Genomic DNA, 18,670 nt, shown 5'->3' on the forward strand with positions numbered 1-18,670 from the left:
ACTGTAGGGATAGAAGTATACATGCCTCCACTGTGCTATGTTCTAAATATTGTTTGCACACATATGAAACTATAAAGGTTTTGTTCATTTTTGTTTGTTTGTTTTACTTCACATTTAATAAAATTTCTGTTCAGTATTTCACTGCCGCGTAGGTTCTTCTAGTGAATATATTTCTGTTTTATTCTCAATTCACAATCATTACTAACTTCAATGGCATATGTTTATTTTAATTACCTGCCTCTTTTGTCAATGTCTACATTTTAGCAAGTTTTGACAATGGATTCTCCTCTACCAGTAAAACATTCATCCAGGTAACAGGTCTATGTGACAGCCATTCTATCATGCAACATATATTGATTGAGCAACTGGTTTGCACCAGACACTACAGTAGGTGCTAGAAACATAATGGTAAATAAAACATGACATTGCACTAAAATTTAGATTTTGACTAGTAAACATCCTTAAAAAAGCTACTGTGTAAGTGGGAAATTCACAGATGTCTAGCATATAGTATCAACACCAAAAACAGAAAGAAGTTTAAAAAGGTCATCTGTAGGCCAAAGTTGGTAATTAATTCAAATCTGTGTCCTTGAAGTTAGGGGAAAAGAAAAAGAGAGTCGGAGAGAGAAAAGAAGGCTTGTCAATTGACGTAATTTTAATGAAAGAGTTTAGTGTTACCTTTGTTCCTACTTTGCTATGACATCCTAGAAAACTCACAGTTACAGTTAGTAGTTAGGATAACTACTAACTTTTAAAGGCAAGGAAACCAATATCCAGAGAAATTAAGTAACAAAACTCAAGAATAGATCAATGAATTGAGTTAGAGGTTAAATTAAGACAAAAGGAAGACTCCAGATCAGGTGAAAATACTTTCATTAAATAACATCAGCCGACCTGTCTGACTCTTAGTTCTTCACCTGCTAAAGAAAAAGCAATACTATCACATTCTGTAATGATATCATGATACTCCCTGAAATTATGAAAAATCTATAACCCATACAGTATAAAAAGTACAGTGCAGCAAAACAATGACTTACAAGGGATTCTGCTCATTACATATTGACTGATAAAACAGGATATAAAACAATATACACCATTTATTTTTAACAAAAATAACACATGCACAAAAAACAGAAGACAGGAAAGATGCTCATTGAAATGTTAGTTCACTTATGGATAATGGGTTTATTAGTAATTTTCATTTAAATATAAATTTTCCAACTTACCAGGTAATATATTGTAGTAAAATATATTTTTTAAAAGAAAAGAAAGCTATGGGTTTAAAGTAACACCAAAATCAAATTAGCAGTATAATTCAAATCAATCCTTAACTTCAGTAATATCAAGATAATACTTTTTTGTTGTTAATCCTCACCCAAGGATATTTTTCCATTGAATTTTAGAGAGAGTGGAAAGGATGGAGAGAGAAAGAGAGAGAGAGAAACATTGATGTGTGAGAGACACATCAATTGGTTACCTCCCACACTGCCCCAACCAGAGCCAGGGATCGAGCTTGCAACTGAGGTACACATGTCCTTGACTGGAATTGAACCCAGGACTCTTCAGTCCACAGGCCAACACTCTAGCCACTGAACCAAACCAGCTAGGACAAGATAATATTTTTAATACTGTTTATATTGCTGAAGAAATTTTTTTGGACACTAGGTCAGTATAATGTTCCGAAAGGTCCTTGTGAATATTAGATTAAAATTCATTCTACCCCTGGGTAGCTCAATTGATTGAAGCATCATTGTCAAGGTTGTGGGTCCCACCCCCAGTTAGGGCACATGTAAGAATCAACCAATGCATGTATAAACAACAAATTGATGTAGTACAAGTACTGATGTTTCTTTCTCCTTCCCTTCCTCTTTCCCTCTAAAAATCAATAAATAAGTTTAAAAATGTATTCCCTATGAAGGACAGGGGATTTTTAGGGCTGTGAAACTATTCTGTATGATTCTATAAGTATAGATACATGTCATTATACATTTGTCAAAACACATAAAATATATGACCTGAAAAGAAAACTTTAATGTAATATAAAAAATAGTAACACCTTGTCCCCTAACTCTCTTACATAAGTCCTCTGCTCCAGCCAAAGGAATCTGCTTACTCTCACAAAAATTGTTATGTTTCTCAGCTTTCACACAAATTATCATCATCTGTACTCTGCCCTCCAGTCTATTCATTCTTAAAAACTGACTGAAATTCCTTTGCTTTCAAGAAGTCATCCCATGGGAATCTCTTCTCCACTGAATGCCCAATCCCTGTTTCTGTTCCAACATAAATTTGACGTAATAATAGATATTACTGCCTTGTAACTGATTTTGTACTCATGTCTTCTGTGGCTATTCAACTTTGATATTAATATTTAATGAAATGCTACATAAACACCACAGTGCCTAGTAATTTTCTAGGCAAAGAGAGAAATAAATTATTGAATTATTATTCCAAACTTTACATTATAAATATAAATATACTTAAGCTGACCTTGTCCATTAAGTCTTATAGGCTCTTTATTATTTATCTCTCTCTTCTATATTCCCAAAGCCTTGGGATTCTATACTTCTTTTTTTTTTTAAATTTCCCCCACCCAAGGAATTTTTTTTTAGAGAGAGTAGAGGGAAGGAGGATGCTGTATGTGTGTGTGTGTGTGTGTGTGTGTGTGTGTGTGTGTGTGAAAGAGAGAGCAAGAGAGAGAGAGAGAGAAACATCAACGTGAGAGAGACACGTCAATTGGTTGTCTCCCGAATGCACCCCAACAGGGGCTGGGGATCAAGCCTGCAACTGAGGTATATGCCCCTGATGGGAATTGAACCCACAACCCTTCAGTATGAGGGCCTACACTCTAACCAGAGATAAATTTATATAATAACATTTAACAACAGAAAGTTTTCTAGTCAAATATCTGGCTAAGCTTGCTTTGGTTGGTAGTGTAAGAAATGTTTGGGTTTACAAAATTGACATGAAATTTTTCCTCTGAATGTTTCATTCCAATGCATTTCATAAAATAAATCAATTGCAAACAAATAAATTTAGATCACTAGTTCATAAAGGAGTCCACATGAAATCTGCTCCCATAACAATAAAGATTAGAAAGACTTACTAAACTGGCTTTTAACAAAAAGAAGATTGTAGATAAATGATTAAAGGAATCACTCGACTAGTCTGTAGTGTAGTTAATATTGTACTAATATCAACTTGCTGGATTTGACAGTGTTCTATGTAAGATATCATCAGGGAACACAGAGTAAAGGATATGTGAGAACTCTATTATTTTTACAACTTACTGAGAGTTTTAAATTCTTGCACAATTTTTAAAGGTTAAAAAAGGCTATCCAGCCCTAGCCAGTTTGGCTCAGTGGATAGAGCATCGACTTGCGGACCCAAGAGTCCTGGGTTCAATTCCAGTCAAGGGCACATACGTTGGTTGCAGGCTCCTCCCTGGCCCAGGCCCTGGTCAGGGCTCGTGGAGGAGGCAGGCAATCAATGTGTTTCTCTCACGTCGATATTTCTCTCTGTCTTTCCCTCTCTCTTCCACTCTCTCTAAAAATCAATGGGAAAATATCCTCAGTGAGGATTTAAAAAAAAAAAGGCTATCCGTAAAAGGAATACATTATGAGAATTACACATTATTTACATAAACTCATTAAAGTACTCCTCTGCAGGAGTGATACCAAGAGATGCTGTTTTGAATATCTGTAATATATAGAACACAAGCAATAGAATCATACAAACCAGGGTAAAAATCCAGCCTCAGGAACTTAGAGCTTTATGAACTTAGGAAATTTTACTTAACTTCTCTAGCCTCAGTTTTAATGTCTGTGAAATGCAGATAATAATACTTAACTTACAGCACTGAGAGATTTAAATGAGATAATGTATGTAAAATGCTTGGTAGAGGCCTGACATATAGTCAGACTTCATGATAAGAACTCAATAAGTGGTAGCTAGTTAATTACCATGGATAGTTTTAATTAATAAAATTGAGTTTCTTTCAAAATAGCCTGTAGCTCAGACTCTGAAGGAGGTTTTTAATACATTCTTATAAGAAAAATCCATTCATGCTCTTCCTGCCAAATTCCAACTTACTAACCTTATAATAACTGAAGTTTCTTATTGATCCCTATTTACCTACCTCACAACCCTTCTTGGGTGTGATATAGGAACGTCAAACTCCTCATGACCAAATCTGAACTCATAATCTCCCCCCCTCCCCAAATTTAGTCCTCTTCTAGGTAATGACACCACCATCCAGTTACACAAACCAGAAGCCAAGAAAGCATCACAAACCCAATACATCTATAGATTTTGTCTCCTGTTTCTAAATCTGCCCACTTCTTTCCTTTGCCACTTCAGCTCCTGACTACAAGTTACACTTTCTCTTGATTGGACCTCCTAAGTGGTGTCCCTACATCCATGATTTACCCCTCCTGTTGTCTGCATTTGCCTAGAATGATATTTTTAAAGATATAGAAACATGATAAGTGCTACATCCCACCCATACTATCCTCTTAGAAAACTCAAACAGCTGCATGATGCTTTGAGGAGGGTAAACACTAATATTGTTGATATCCCCAGTGAATCTGGCCCTGATCCCTAACTACTCCTTGGAACCCTACTGTGCTCAGTCTCTGCTCTCCACATCAGCCACCTGGCATTCCTTCAAGTCCCTCCTGTTCATCTTTCCTCCCATCACAAATTTTCCTCTCCCACTTCTGCTTCTCAATCACCTGCCATTGACTCCTCCGCTATCAACTTCTAAAAAATTAGGCTAGCCGTAACCGGTTTGGCTCAGTGGATAGAGCGTTGGCCTGCAGACTGAAAGGTCGCAGGTTCGATTCCGGTCAAGGGCATGTACCTTGGTTGCGGGCACACCTCCGGTAGGAGGTATGCAGGAGGCAGCTGATCGATGTTTCTAACTCTCTGTTCCTCTCCCTTCCTCTCTGTAAAAAAATCAATAAAATATATTTAAAAATAAAAAATAAAAAATTAGGCTAGTCCCAGTCTTCCCATCTCAATACATGTTTCCACCATTCACTAGGTTGCTCTGGCTAAAAGCCTGAAGCACTCCCCTCACCTCAGCATTCACCTCATTGGCACTCCCAGCCAGCACCATCTCTTCTCTCAATCTCCACTGCCTCCTCCATAAAATCCTAGCCACTATGATGTGTAGCCTCAATTGGCCTCCTAATCAATACCCCAACTTCCACTCCTGTCTCCACAATTCATCACCTATATAGCCACCAGAGTCATTTTTGAAGTATAAACCAGATTCCATTAATTTCGCTGCATAAAACATTTCAGTGATTTTCCCTTTGACCTCTCACAGCTAAACAAGGTTCCATGTGACTTGGCATCTGTCATGCCATGCAACTCTCCCCTCTGCTCACTGCTCCAGCTATCATGACCTCCTGTCTGCCCCCAGCCCCAAAGCCCCCTCAGAAACAATGTTGGATGCCCCTCCTTCATTGAGCACTCTTGCTCATTTCATTGAACAGATGAATGAATCCCTCTTACATCAAATCTCAACTCAAATTTCTTTTCTCCAGAGAGACCTTCTCTGTCCATTCAATCTAAAAGGGACCATTCTGTAAAGAACATTCTTTTCTAACAACTTTGCTGTACATCTGAAACTAACATTTCATGTAAACTATCATTGGGAAAATAATAATAAATAAATAACGCCCAACTATTTTTGGTGCTACCCTGTTTATTTCCTTACTTTTATAATCTGCAACTATGCTGTTTATATTTCTGTATTTGACTATCTATCTCTCTCCACTAAGATGTGAACTCCTAGAAGACAGTGATCTCTTCAAATTTGCCTGTATATCTCCAGTGCTTACAACCTGGGACACAGTAAGTACTAAGCAAATTATTTGTTGGATGATTGAATGATATTTGCTCTGGTTAGGGTCCTCTTTCTACACTCATTTGCCCTCACTTTGCTTAATAAAAGCCCACTCATCATTCAGGTCCCACCTCTAAAATCAATCTTCAGGGAAGCCTTCTCTAACTTCCATCACTGCTTCAAGTTCCCATATTTATAATTTTTCAGAATCCCACACAGCCCCCCATTGATAGCATTTATTACATATGCAATTGTACATTTATTTTATATTTATTCAATTAATGTTGATGCCAGAGACCATGTTGATTTTTACTTGTTATTATCTCTAGGCTATAGCTCATTGTTTGACACAGGATAAGATTCGACAAAAATTCTGTTGAATAAATAAGTAACAATGATAAAATAACTACAAAAGTAATAACTACTCAATGAAGAAATTCTGTATATAGAGAAAAGCACACCACAGAAGTACCTATCTATCATCTCACCAGCAGGGATCCATGTGTCCTTCCAGACAATTTCTATCCGCATATATGAATACATAATATTTTATTTTATATAAAACTAAATCAATATATTATTTCCTGCCTGAATGCTCACATCTCCTCCAACTTGTCAACTTAGAATTCACTCTTTCACCTTTGCCAATGCAAAATTAATAAATGGTATTTAATTGTTTTAATTAATATTTATTTTAATTTCAGTTTTGTTTTGCATTTTTATTTTTATTATTATTATTATTGTTATCTTTATTGTTGAGAGTATTACAGATGCTCCCCCACTTTTCCCCCCCATTGTCCCTCTCCACTCTGCCCCAGGCCTTCACTACCTTATTGTCTATGTCCATGGGCTTAAGAAAAAATATTTTTCCATATGCTTATTATGCAGATATATGACTTCTTTTGTGGCTCATGTATTAAAACATTTTAGCAATTATTCTTCTGGTATGTTTATGTTGTTTCTTTATATTGCAAATAAAAATATCGGGCCTGCCCTAACCGGTTTGGTTCAGTGGATAGAGCATCGGCCTGTGGACTCAAGGGTCCCAGGTTCGATTCCAGTAAAGGGCATGTACCTTGGTTGCGCGCACATCCCCAGTGGGGAGTGTGCAGGAGGCAGCTGATCGATGTTTCTCTCTCATCGATGTTTCTAACTCTCTATCCCTCTCCCTTCCTCTCTGTAAAAAATCAATAAAATATATATTTTTAAAAAATATCGGGCCTTCATCTGTACTATGATATATTGTAAATATTTTCTAGTTTATCACTGGATTTACATTTTGTAATTGATGTGAAAATACTGATTTTAATGTTGTCAAATCTATTACTTCTTGCTCTTGTGGTTGTTGTATTTCTTGTTATGATTAAACAGGTCTTTCCTAGTTTGTTACATAATATTTACTTAAATGTTCTTCAAATAATTCATGGTTTCACTTTTTTATATTTAATATTTTAATCTATCTATAATTTATTTTAAAGGAAAGCATACAATAAAAACCTGATTTTATATTTTTCCAAAGCACTGACCAATTATTTCAGCTCAAGTTTTCAACTAAATTGAAATGCTAATATTCAAAATCTAGGTAAAAATACTTCCCTGGGTCTAATGCTAGGCATTGTCTTCTATTCTGGTGCCACTAACAGAAAGTAATTATCTCATTAAAGGTATATATTTTTATAAATATATACCTGATTATGCATGGTTATCTTCAAGTGTCCTTTGTTCCAAAAGGCTTAGAATTAATGAATCAGATTCCAAGTGTATATATGTGGCTTGTGATTAAAGTTGCATCAGATTTGACATCTTTATAATATTGAGCCTTTCTATTTACATTACTCATCACCATATATTATAGTCTCCTTTTATGCTTCTTACTAGTGTTTTATTGTTTTGCTTTTATAGCTCCTATAAATTCTAAGTTTATTTCTAGTATTTTAAATTGATATTTTAAATAGGATTTTACATTATAATTTAAAAATTTATTGCTCACATATTAAAAAGCTATTGATTTGTGCACTTATTGAATTCAGCTGATAGTTATTCAGGTGGTTCTTTACATTTCTAAAACCAAATGTACATAATACACACACACACAAAAATGGCAGTTTGGATTTCTTTCAACAGTCCCAACTACTGTCCTTTGTTTATGCAACACATTGGCCAAAACTTTAATAACAATATTTAATGATTATTGTAATGCACTGTTTTTTAATGTTAGTTTTTCTATAAAACAAAATTTCTGTTTCAGAGAGATTTTTAAATATTTATTTTGTATTAGTATTTAAAGCCATGATTCTCAACTAATGGCTCAACACCCTAGTAAAAAACATTAATTCAAAGAAAGTTCTTTGCAATCCTAATTCTGTTTATTCAAAGAATGCAAGCTGAATTTTATAAAATGCATTTGTTTTATACCAAAATGATTATATTCTTAAACTTTATAGCTATTGTTTAGATAAATTATATTAATTATTTCAATTTGAGCCATCTCTCTTTACTTGAATGAGTCACACTCAGTCATAATCTTATTTTCTTCTAATAAATTACTAGGTTTCATTTGTTGCTGTTTAGGATTTTTGCATTTTACTTACACTTTGTTGTTGCCTCAGATTTTGTTAGGGTTTTTTGAGTTATCTTTAGCAGGTGCTTAAAAAATTATTTTATGCTTGCCACCTAAAATTAATTGGAAAGCTTCACATATTTTCCTGTGCTGTGGAATAGATTGCACAACATAAAAAGTAGTAGATGTGCCCTAGCGGGTTTGGATCGATGGATAGTGTCAGCCTGAGGACTGAAGGGCCCCAGGTTCGATTCCGGTCAAGGGCATGTACCTTGTTTGTATGCGGTCACATCCCCAGTAGGTAGTGTGCAGGAGGCAGCTGAATCGATGTTTCTCTCTCATTGATGTTTCTAACTCTCTATCCCTCTCCCTTCCTCTCTGTAAAAAATCAATACAATATATTTTAAAAATAAGTAGTAGATGAATGAAGGAAAAAAACACGTCATACATATTTGAACCAAATGTATTTTTGGAAATAAATCTTGGATAACTTTATACCTTTATTATTGGTTCTTCCACTTTTATTGTCCTTTAGGCAATTAATTTATTTCTATATATAACTTTTTAAATTTCAAAATACCATATAGATAGCACATTTTATATTACAATTTTAGTCTCTTTGGTATGTTATATTTGAATTCTCATTTCTGATTTTACATAATTTTGTATGATTAAAGTTATTAGAGATTAAAACAGTATCTCTAAAAATAAAAAAAATCTAAGTCTACTAATTTCCTACCAATTCACCAATTTCTGCCTTTATCTTGCACCAAATGATTTCATTAGATTTATTAGTCATTTTGTTTCTAGTTTCTCATAATGAAAACTTAGTTTATTTTTGTATTTTCTTATTCAACAATACAAGCATTTAATATGATTGCATGTTTGGCCATGTCTCATGCAACACTCCCAATATTGCTTCTTCCCAAGTATCCTATTGATAAAGTTTTGATCTCCTCTTTGATACAAAAGTTATTTAGAAAAGGGTGGGTTTTTTTCCTATTTTTCCATCTTACAAGAAATTAAGATTTATGATTAAGATAGTATTTTTATCTTTATCTTTATTTTATTGTAATCATATTCTATATCATTTCTGTTTATTAAAATTTATTAAGGTTTTAATCATATCTATAATAATAAAAGCATAATATGCTAATTAGACCGGACAGCTGAATGATCTTCCGGACTTCATTCCAGACGTCCTTCCGGACGAAGCCGCAGCGGCAGGGGCTGAGGCAGAGGCAGTTAGGCGATCAGGCAGACAGGCGAGCAGTTAGGGGCATCAGGCAGGCAGGCAGAGGAGTTAGGGGTGATCAGGAAGGCAGGCAGAGTGGTTAGGGGCGATCAGGCAGGCAGGTGAGTGGTTAGGGGCAATGAGGCAGGCAGGCAGAGTGGTTAGGGGTGATCAGGCAGGTAGGCGAGTGGTTAGGAGCCAGCGGTCCCGGATTGTGAGAGGAATGTTCGACTGCCATTTTAGGCCCACAGGATTGGGCCTAAACCTGCAGTCAGACATCCCCTGAGGGGTCCCAGATTGTGAGAGGGTGCAGGCCAGGCTGAGGGGACCCCCTCCACTCCTGTGCACAAATTTCGTGCACTGGGATATATATATATATATATTGGGTAAGGCTATATTAGTATATGTACATATACATACAAATCAAATTGCCTTTATTATATTATTCATATTTCTTCATATTTTGTATATTGTTTTTAACCTATATTAAAGATTAAACACTGAAAAAGGTAAGTAAATGTATTTCATGTCTTTTGTTTCTGTCAATTTATCCTTATATTACTTAGAGACTTATTCTATATAGTTCTATATTGTTATCTTGTATAAAACTTTTCTGATATTGGGGTCTCATTGGAGATTGAAATCTTTATTAATATAAAATATATTTATTTGACCAATTGTATATATTTGATTTTTTCTTTTGACTAATTTTGAGGTTTTTGCTTTCATTTTTTTAAATTATTCATTTCAATATTTAATTGAAATACATCTTTGCATATATATTATAGATGTGTATATATATGTATATATAACCAGTATCATCCACACACACAACGAACTAATATATATATATATATATATATATATATATATATATATATATAACCCTGACTAATACATTAACTTTTCAAAATTACAGAAACAATTAGAATTTTCCTTACTTTAACAACCGTATTTGTAGTATTAAATTTACTTCAATGTTTACCTTTAATCTATAAAATATATATACTTTTATATATTTTTTAAATTTTTATTTTTATTCTTGAATTTTATGTTCAGTTTTATCTCTTTATTAATCTCTTTTGTCCATTTATTTCAGGTCTTGTCTTGCAAAGCAAAACAGTATCTTTTTTTTTTAGGCATAGAGTCCATAATCTTTTTTTCCTTAAACATATATTGGTTTTGCTCTACTATCATCCTACCTTTAATGATGTACAAAATTCTATGATTAGCAAGTTTCATGCCTCCTTCTGTTTTTCTTTTACTTTTCCACTCTTTTTTCTTATACTATGAGAATATGTAGCAATCATTGCTCTTGATGTTGCTCTGTTCAAATTAAATGTAACTATTCCAAAGCTTGCTATGCACATTTCATTTACAGTTTTCACTATTCTTTCTGTTGTAGTTATTCTGGGCTCTTATTAAAAAGAGCAATTACCTGCATAAACTTTCTAATTTCTGTTTTCTATTTTTAATACCTTCTCTTTTATTATTTTTATCTCCTGACCTTTTATTCTGCATTCAGGTAAATTCCACCAGTTTGTTCTCCATATTACCTCTGTAGTTTGAGGCAGTGATAATTTCATCCTTTACTCCTCCAATATTATTAAATTATATTACTACCTTCTCAATTCTATAATATTCTTCATATGCTTCATCTCACTCTTAATTTATTTTCATCTATCTCTTAATCACCTACCATTTCAATTCAGACTATAATGGTTCCACCTTATACATCATCTATTAACTCATAGAATTGATATTTTTAAAGATTTGTTGATGGCTGTAAACATGTGTTAACTAAAATTAATTCCTTAAATAAACTATGTTCTCTCCTGCCTTTTACTTGTTTTATTTTTTCTCTATTACTTTTCAGAAATTTCCATAATCCCTTCTGGTCTCCTTTTTTTTCATTTATTTATCCTTGAATTATAATTATTAATCTAAAATTTAATTTTATGTCATAACAAAACATCAAGCAGAAGCAAACTAAACCAAGAAATATATCGTAACTTACTCTCATTCCTTACCTCTCATTGCCTGAAGCAATGTCAGCCCCAAGCCGTGTCCAGGATTTCTTGGGATAAGCACTGTGAAGCTGAAGTTTCCCATAAACTCCTGAAAATAAAATAAGCAAAATTCTTCAGATGAATTAAGGAAACATGAGTAAAACTCATTATAGAGGTTATTGGGCAAGATATGTGATATAGAAACTACATATAAAGATGTACACTTATCAGAAAAAGAGTATTTTAGTGCTCTGTTTTTAGCAGGTCAAATATATCTCACATGGACATGAAACGCACTCTCTCAAAAATTATAGAAAAATTCATGCACATCACATCTAGTAATCCAACAGTTGGGAAATAGACCACACTAATGGCTAATTAGATTTCCACCATTAAGTGACTCCACACCATCTGCAATTTGGTTGGAAGTTAACTGGTTTTGATATTTTATGTCATACACTAGATTTTCCAAAAGGCAAGAGTAATTTATTATTTCCTAAGGAAAGAGATTTGGTGCTATTAACTTTGTTTTCAGTGGTTAGACCTCTATTTCTTTATTACAGATATCAAAGAATAGATCTCTAGCTCCTTTGTTTCAAAATATAATTTAAGACTCATAAATTAAAGTCTTGCCAAGGTCTTGCTTGATGCAGTCCAGTTTTATCCCTTCAGGTCTTTTCTCTTATATGTTTTACTACATTTTAAAATTACGTGAAGCTCAATTCCTCATATCCTAGTGGTCTAAAAATGTTTTGGGCATGAACCCAAGCAGTAACAAAATTATGGTTATATACTCCTACTGCATGTATATTTATTTAATTAAATATACATATGTATGAGTATATTCATATTTATTTGAATAGGAGTTCTAATATTTTCTTCAAATATTTTCCAAAGAATTGTCTACATACCCCTGTGCTGTTGTACCCAATTTTGTTGCAAATCATGAATCTTGAACACTAAAGATCTTATAAATTTTAGCAGAAAACATGAATAAAAGAAACAAACACTAGTAAGGTACAAATAATATGCCTTAAGTTTTCATCTTATGTAAAACAAAAAAGTTTCAAATAATGGAAGTTTAACCAACTATTTATGTCAATATCCTTAATTTTTTCCATACTCTAATTCAAAGAAAAGCCAGAAGATAATAAAACTAAAATTAGAATTAATGGAAATGTAAAAAACACTCTGAATTTCAGGATATGTCCTGGAATCAATATTTCATAATAATAATCATATGTACATAAAATACCATAATCATTATTATCATCATTTTAAAATTCCATCTTTAACACTATTGGTTAAATATGGTAACCAATTTCTTCAGAAGAAGAAATATGAAGTAATTTAGAGAAATTGCCAACAACAAAAGATTTTAACAACAACCAAAAACAAACAAACAAAAAACCCTAACAGTTTATTTCCTTAAATTTGAATTATCCAAAAAATTTAATTGACCAGAAAAGTAGATTTCTTGATCATTCACAATCATCGAAAGTTTACACATTATGGAACTAAGTTACCAAACTTCAAACTATCCTAACATGTCTGTTTCCATTTTACTGAGTCACTGATATTTTATGCAATTAGTAATGACGTACAGAGTAAGTGAGAAAATACTAGAAATCTGATAAACAGTCTCTTATAGCTATATCTTAAAACTGAGTTATTGTGTGGCTCTTACAACATGTTATACAAGACCGGTCACAGTATCTATGATCTCCTGTAGAGCAATTTTAAAATAAGATTTGGTGTTGTGGCAGTATCAAATGGAGAAACTGTCAATAGTAAATCTTTCTTTGTAATTTATAGATCTCTAAGTTTTAAAAAGTATATCTTCAGTGACCCTATATTTGACTCCCCCTACCCTTTACTACCCCCCACTCCCATTCCTTCTGGTAACCACCATACTGTTGTCTGTGTATATGAGCTTTTGTTTTTCTTATTTGTTCATTTGTTGCTTTCAGTTTTCTATCCCTCATATGAGTGAAATCATATGGTTCTTAACTTGCAATATACAGATCATATGTCATAGAAATGCACACTTGAAACTACGTAATCTCTTTAACCAATGTCACCCCAATATATTAAAAATAATTTTAAAATTAAAAATGTAATAAAAATATATCAATAATTACATAGTATTTACAATTAATAATACAGACTCTTAGTCTAGATTTTGGTGTCTGCTCATCTGGTTATGATTCTAAATTCTGACACTGTCCAGCTATATGGCCTTTTTCATATATTGTTCATCATTTGTAAAATGGGCACTGCTTACAGGAGAGCTGGTAAATAAAATAAATATAAATTATCCAAAACAGTAACTGGAATTTAGTAGATGTTCCAATATATGAATGGTGCTTTATCACACAAACACACACATATTTCATTTTTAATAAAAACTTATTTTATTCTTACCAATTGTTCCTGGATCAATATGAATTCCATTGAAACGGTCACAAAAGACTCCCTCTGAGGCTCTAAGGAGAATCAGAAGCTTTTGTTCTTTTTGTAAGGGATTTTCCAAAGTACCTATTTACAAAGAAAAGTATATCTTTTAAATGAATTTGAAATTAAAAGAGAGAGAGAGGGAGTTGTGATGTAATTTCAGAAATGCAAAATAGATGCAATCGAGTAGACTATCTAGAGAAGAGCCAATGGTCACACAGATGAAATATGAAAAGGAGGGAAAATGAGATACAGTAAACTCTGAAGGGATTTGGCTAACCATTCATCAAAAATACACTTTTTTTCCAATTAGGGCAGAGTATATCTTCCTGACCTACTAGTATTTAGCTTGGTCATGTGATTTGTTTTGGCCAATAAAATTTGTGTGGAGGTGACAGCAATGTCAGTTCTGAATTGATGCTTTAAGTTGCTTGGCAAGTTTTCACTATGAAAGGCATATTCTTTAATTTTTTTTTCAGTCTCTAGTACCTGACTGAAAAAAAGACAAACCTAACCGATCTGAAGAGAACACACAAGCTGGAAGCAATTCCAACTCAGTCTAACATTGATATTTGTTGTGGTATGTCACTTAGGTTCATGGATTATTTCTTACACATGGTCACTACAGCAAAACCTGGCTGATGCATGTCTATGACTGGCTTTAAAGCATTTTAGCATTTAATCTTCACAACAAACCTGAAAAGTATGGTTCTTATCTCAATATCAAATATTCATATATAAACGAGGCTTAGCGGTTAAGGGACTTGACCAAATTTATCCAACTGGTAAGTAACAGAGTCTGAATTTGAACAATAATCTGTTTATGCTAAGTTTCCTATTAAAAAGTAAAAAGCTATTTTCTAAGCCTAAATTCTTTTAGCAGCATAATGACACAATCCATTCAGGCTATAATAGACATCAGTTGGAAATAGCTTCTGACATTATTCCCTTGATGTAAACAGTAGAGTTCATCAGTTTTATAGTATGAGAATTCTTTGGGGGATTTGCTCAAATAGTGGTACTGAGTATGGACCTAACAAATGTTATTTTCTTCTTAAAGAAAATATGACAAAAAAATCAGTTTTTTCAAGAAGCACCTGATGAAAAGATAGTCTCCAAACTACACACTGGATCAAACAGGTTTATAAAAGACATCTGCTCTCAAACAAGACTTTCCAGTTAGAAATTCTTGAAAACATAACCAAAAATAAGGTTGCTAAGTACAGTATGAAGTAAATGCTAAGCTTAAAATTGCCGGGTTGTCATTGTGGTTAAGTGGCCTTTCAGAGGGCATAAAGTCATCTTCCCCAGCTGGCACTTCACATACACCCGGTTAATCAAAAGGCTCAATGTGAGTTTGCAGCTTGCTACATACCTATCTTTATAGCCCAGGAGTACAGACATTAGTCTACCAGGGACTGCTGAAGGTAAGACTCAGAGAGGGAAGTACATCTGCTTAGAGTTGCACATTAGGTCCAGGGGCAAGCAAGGGTTAGACCCCACAGCCTGTGTTCCCAATGAGATGCCAAGGCAGCTGCTTTCCATGCAGGTAATGCCAACCCTCAGCCAAGCGACCAGCATACCCTTTTAGCCAACACCAAGCTGTTCCAGAGCAGACAGAAAGCAAGCGGGGGAAGAGGAGAACGTTAAGAAAATGCGTGTGGTGTAGCTCTTATCTTGTGGTTATAAGTCTGTCCAGTAAGCCGTTTTCCAACTGTGATTTCATTTATTTCACGGAGGGTAGTTTAGATTCTTAGGGGAAAAAATGGCCTAGCACTAAACAGATACCAGAGAGAAAAAAGTAGGGCAGTTTTTGCCCTAGAGAAATGTATGCAGCGTCCCACAAAAGGAGTTCAGCGTTCCTCTAAAATCAGAGATTGAATCAATTATGCAACTCAAAACAGCAGCATATGTGCAGCTTCCACAGAAAGTCTGGGCAAAATTAGTCAGCCCCCCTCACCCTCACCCCGAGATCTTGGGGTATCTCAAATCACCAGAGTTTGGATTTGTTCTGTGATGTGGGGGAGGGGAAAGGTGCAGGATAGGAACTGAGCAGGAAGAAGGCAAGAGTGACCTAAGAGAAGGGAGATATATATATATATTTTATATATATATAATTTTAACATTAAAATGAAGTGCATCTTAAATTTGTAAAAGCTGGTGAATGGAAAGCCCTGAAGGCTGGCTCCTCATTTTATTCTCAAATCTATCAATCAAAGAAAGGTGAGCACTCTCTCCAGGTGGGCTTTGCTCCTAAATGAGAGTAGCCACCTCTCACAGAAGGCTCTCGGGATAATGCTGTTCCTCTCTGATTTTCCTTTCTGAAGCTGCCTGGCACTGCTGGAAACCGTAGCAAAAGGCATTTTCAACCTGGACGAATTTAGATATACTCATCATGGAGGGAAAATCGTTGCCATTTGCTGCAAAGAGGTGCCAGGTGTTTACGCATACATGATTTTATTTAACTCTGACAACCCTGTGATGGATATTGTTGAGGTTTCCATGAGGAAACTGAGGCAAGGAGAGGTTAAGTAACTTATCAGAAATTACACAGCAAATAAGTGGTGAAACTGGGCTTCAACTTAATAAGTACCGTGTGGGTCATGTGCAAATAGATGAATAGGAATGAAGTAAAGGGAAGTTACCATTACTTAGTATGATGGTGGGCAATGGAGGGGAACAGAATACGTTCCAGATGTAAAATCACCTGGGGAGGTGGAAGAAAATACATTCTGCTGTACGACAGATAACCATTATAATGATTTGAGGAATATGCTACAAATAGATTCCATGAGCTTCAAGGGTAAGAAAAACGGAAAAGGAGCTTATATTATTTCATTAATTAAACCTTTTTTATAAAATCAGAAATAAACATAGTTTGCATGTAAGCCACTCTCCCAACATGACCCCCACACCTTGTAACTAAGCCAATCCACACCCAGTCACTCATGATCCCCTCCGCTCCCTCCTCCCTCCTCTGCACACGAGCTGCCCCAGGCTTTGAGGTCACTTACCTTTGTCCTATCTAAATCAGAATCATCCCTCAAAACGTAGCTTTGCTGTAATTTCTTTCTAAAAGTCTTCTATGATATTGAATTACGTGCCCCCTTTTGTGGATAAACAAGCTCGTGCCCCTTGCTGCAGTAATTTTCCTTCAAGGAACTTGTCCTAAAGAAATAGTGTGGAAGGTAGACAGATGAAGGCCCTAAGTGCCTCACTGCAGTATTATTTTTATATGTATAAAAGCCTAAGCGACTGAATGACCGGAAGACCGGTGGCTATGATGCAAACTGACCACCAGGGGACAGACGCTCAATGCACAGGATCACGGTCCCTCCTGTCTGGAGCGGGCCTGCGGGGATTGGGCTGAAACTGGCTATCCGACATCCCCCACGGAGTCTCGGAGATTGCAAGAGGGCACAGGCCAGGCCAAGGGACCACACTGGTGCACGAATCCGTGCACCGAGCCTCTAGTCTAGTTATAATCACAAACATTTGAAAACACTTTGAAATAGTACACAATTGGAAACAAGTTTGTTTATTTAGAACCCTCTTTTTCCCCTACTTCCTGGACATGCTCAATAGATGAGCCACATAATTCCCTAAGCAAGCCCAAACCCACTTCAGACACCACTCCCTCTGGGACCCTTCCTTGTCAATTAAGTGTGGGTTAGGTGGTCCTCTATGGGCTATCAAAGCATAGTGTGTTTTCGCCCAATACTTCCATACTGTATCATGAGTGCCTTTGATCTGACTGCTTCCTTCCCTTCACAGTGAGCTAATGCAGAGAGGTGACTGTGTATTGGAAGGAGTGTTCATTTATTTTATTCCAGAAATGGTGAACTAGGTCACTTTAACCAATTCTCTTGCAGAAAGCAATCAGAAATAAAGAGGAATACTGTACAGTTAAAAAGACTCATTTCGCCAATCTATATATATAAAAGCCTAAGCGACCATTACAACTGAATGACCAGAATGACTGAAACGACCAAGCAACCAGTCGCTATGATGCACACTGACCACCAGGGGGCAGATGCTACCCCTCCCCTCCCCCTGGCTGGCCTCCCCATCGACTCTGATTGGGGGAGGGGAGGAACTGCCCCTCCCCCTGGCTGGACCCCCTGCCGGCCAACCTCCCATGGTCCCTCCTCCCCCCGCCAACTTCCCGTGGTCCCTCCCCCTGGCCAGACTAAACCTCCCTCCAGATACGACACAATCGCCAGCCTGGCCAAGGTACCCCATCCATGTACCAATTCATGCATCGGGGACGAAGGGAAATATCGCTCTGGCTCTCTACAGCTCACAGTGATCAGTCTAGCTAATACCTTATTCCCGTCCATTTAGGGATATCTCCACGAAGAATTATTAAACACATATTGTTGTGTAATCTCACAAATAATAATAATTATGCTCATCAGAATCATTCTACTATACAATGAAGAACCTACGCCATCAACGTCGAGATATGTCTATTAAGCTCTACCTATAACTATAAGCAAAAATCATCGGTATGGAATATACAAATTCTGATCATTTGACAATGGAATAGCTAATCTTTG

The 18,670-nt window shown here is 35.4% G+C and overlaps 1 protein-coding gene across 1 annotated transcript in view; it reads right to left on the minus strand.

Annotated features, from left to right (window-relative positions):
• Positions 1–18,670, minus strand: part of PKHD1 (PKHD1, fibrocystin/polyductin) — a 385,419-nt gene that overhangs the window by 105,951 nt on the left and 260,798 nt on the right. Inside the window, exons 52-53 of the mRNA XM_023757718.1 lie at positions 14,082–14,195; positions 11,679–11,766 (exon numbers count right to left, since the gene is read on the minus strand). Coding sequence (XP_023613486.1) covers positions 11,679–11,766; positions 14,082–14,195 — 202 coding nt within the window. The remainder of the gene's footprint in view (positions 1–11,678; positions 11,767–14,081; positions 14,196–18,670) is intronic.

The sequence above is a fragment of the Myotis lucifugus genome, unplaced genomic scaffold, assembly GCF_000147115.1.
Source record: "Myotis lucifugus unplaced genomic scaffold, Myoluc2.0 scaffold_111, whole genome shotgun sequence".
NCBI classification, from domain to species: domain Eukaryota; kingdom Metazoa; phylum Chordata; class Mammalia; order Chiroptera; family Vespertilionidae; genus Myotis; species Myotis lucifugus.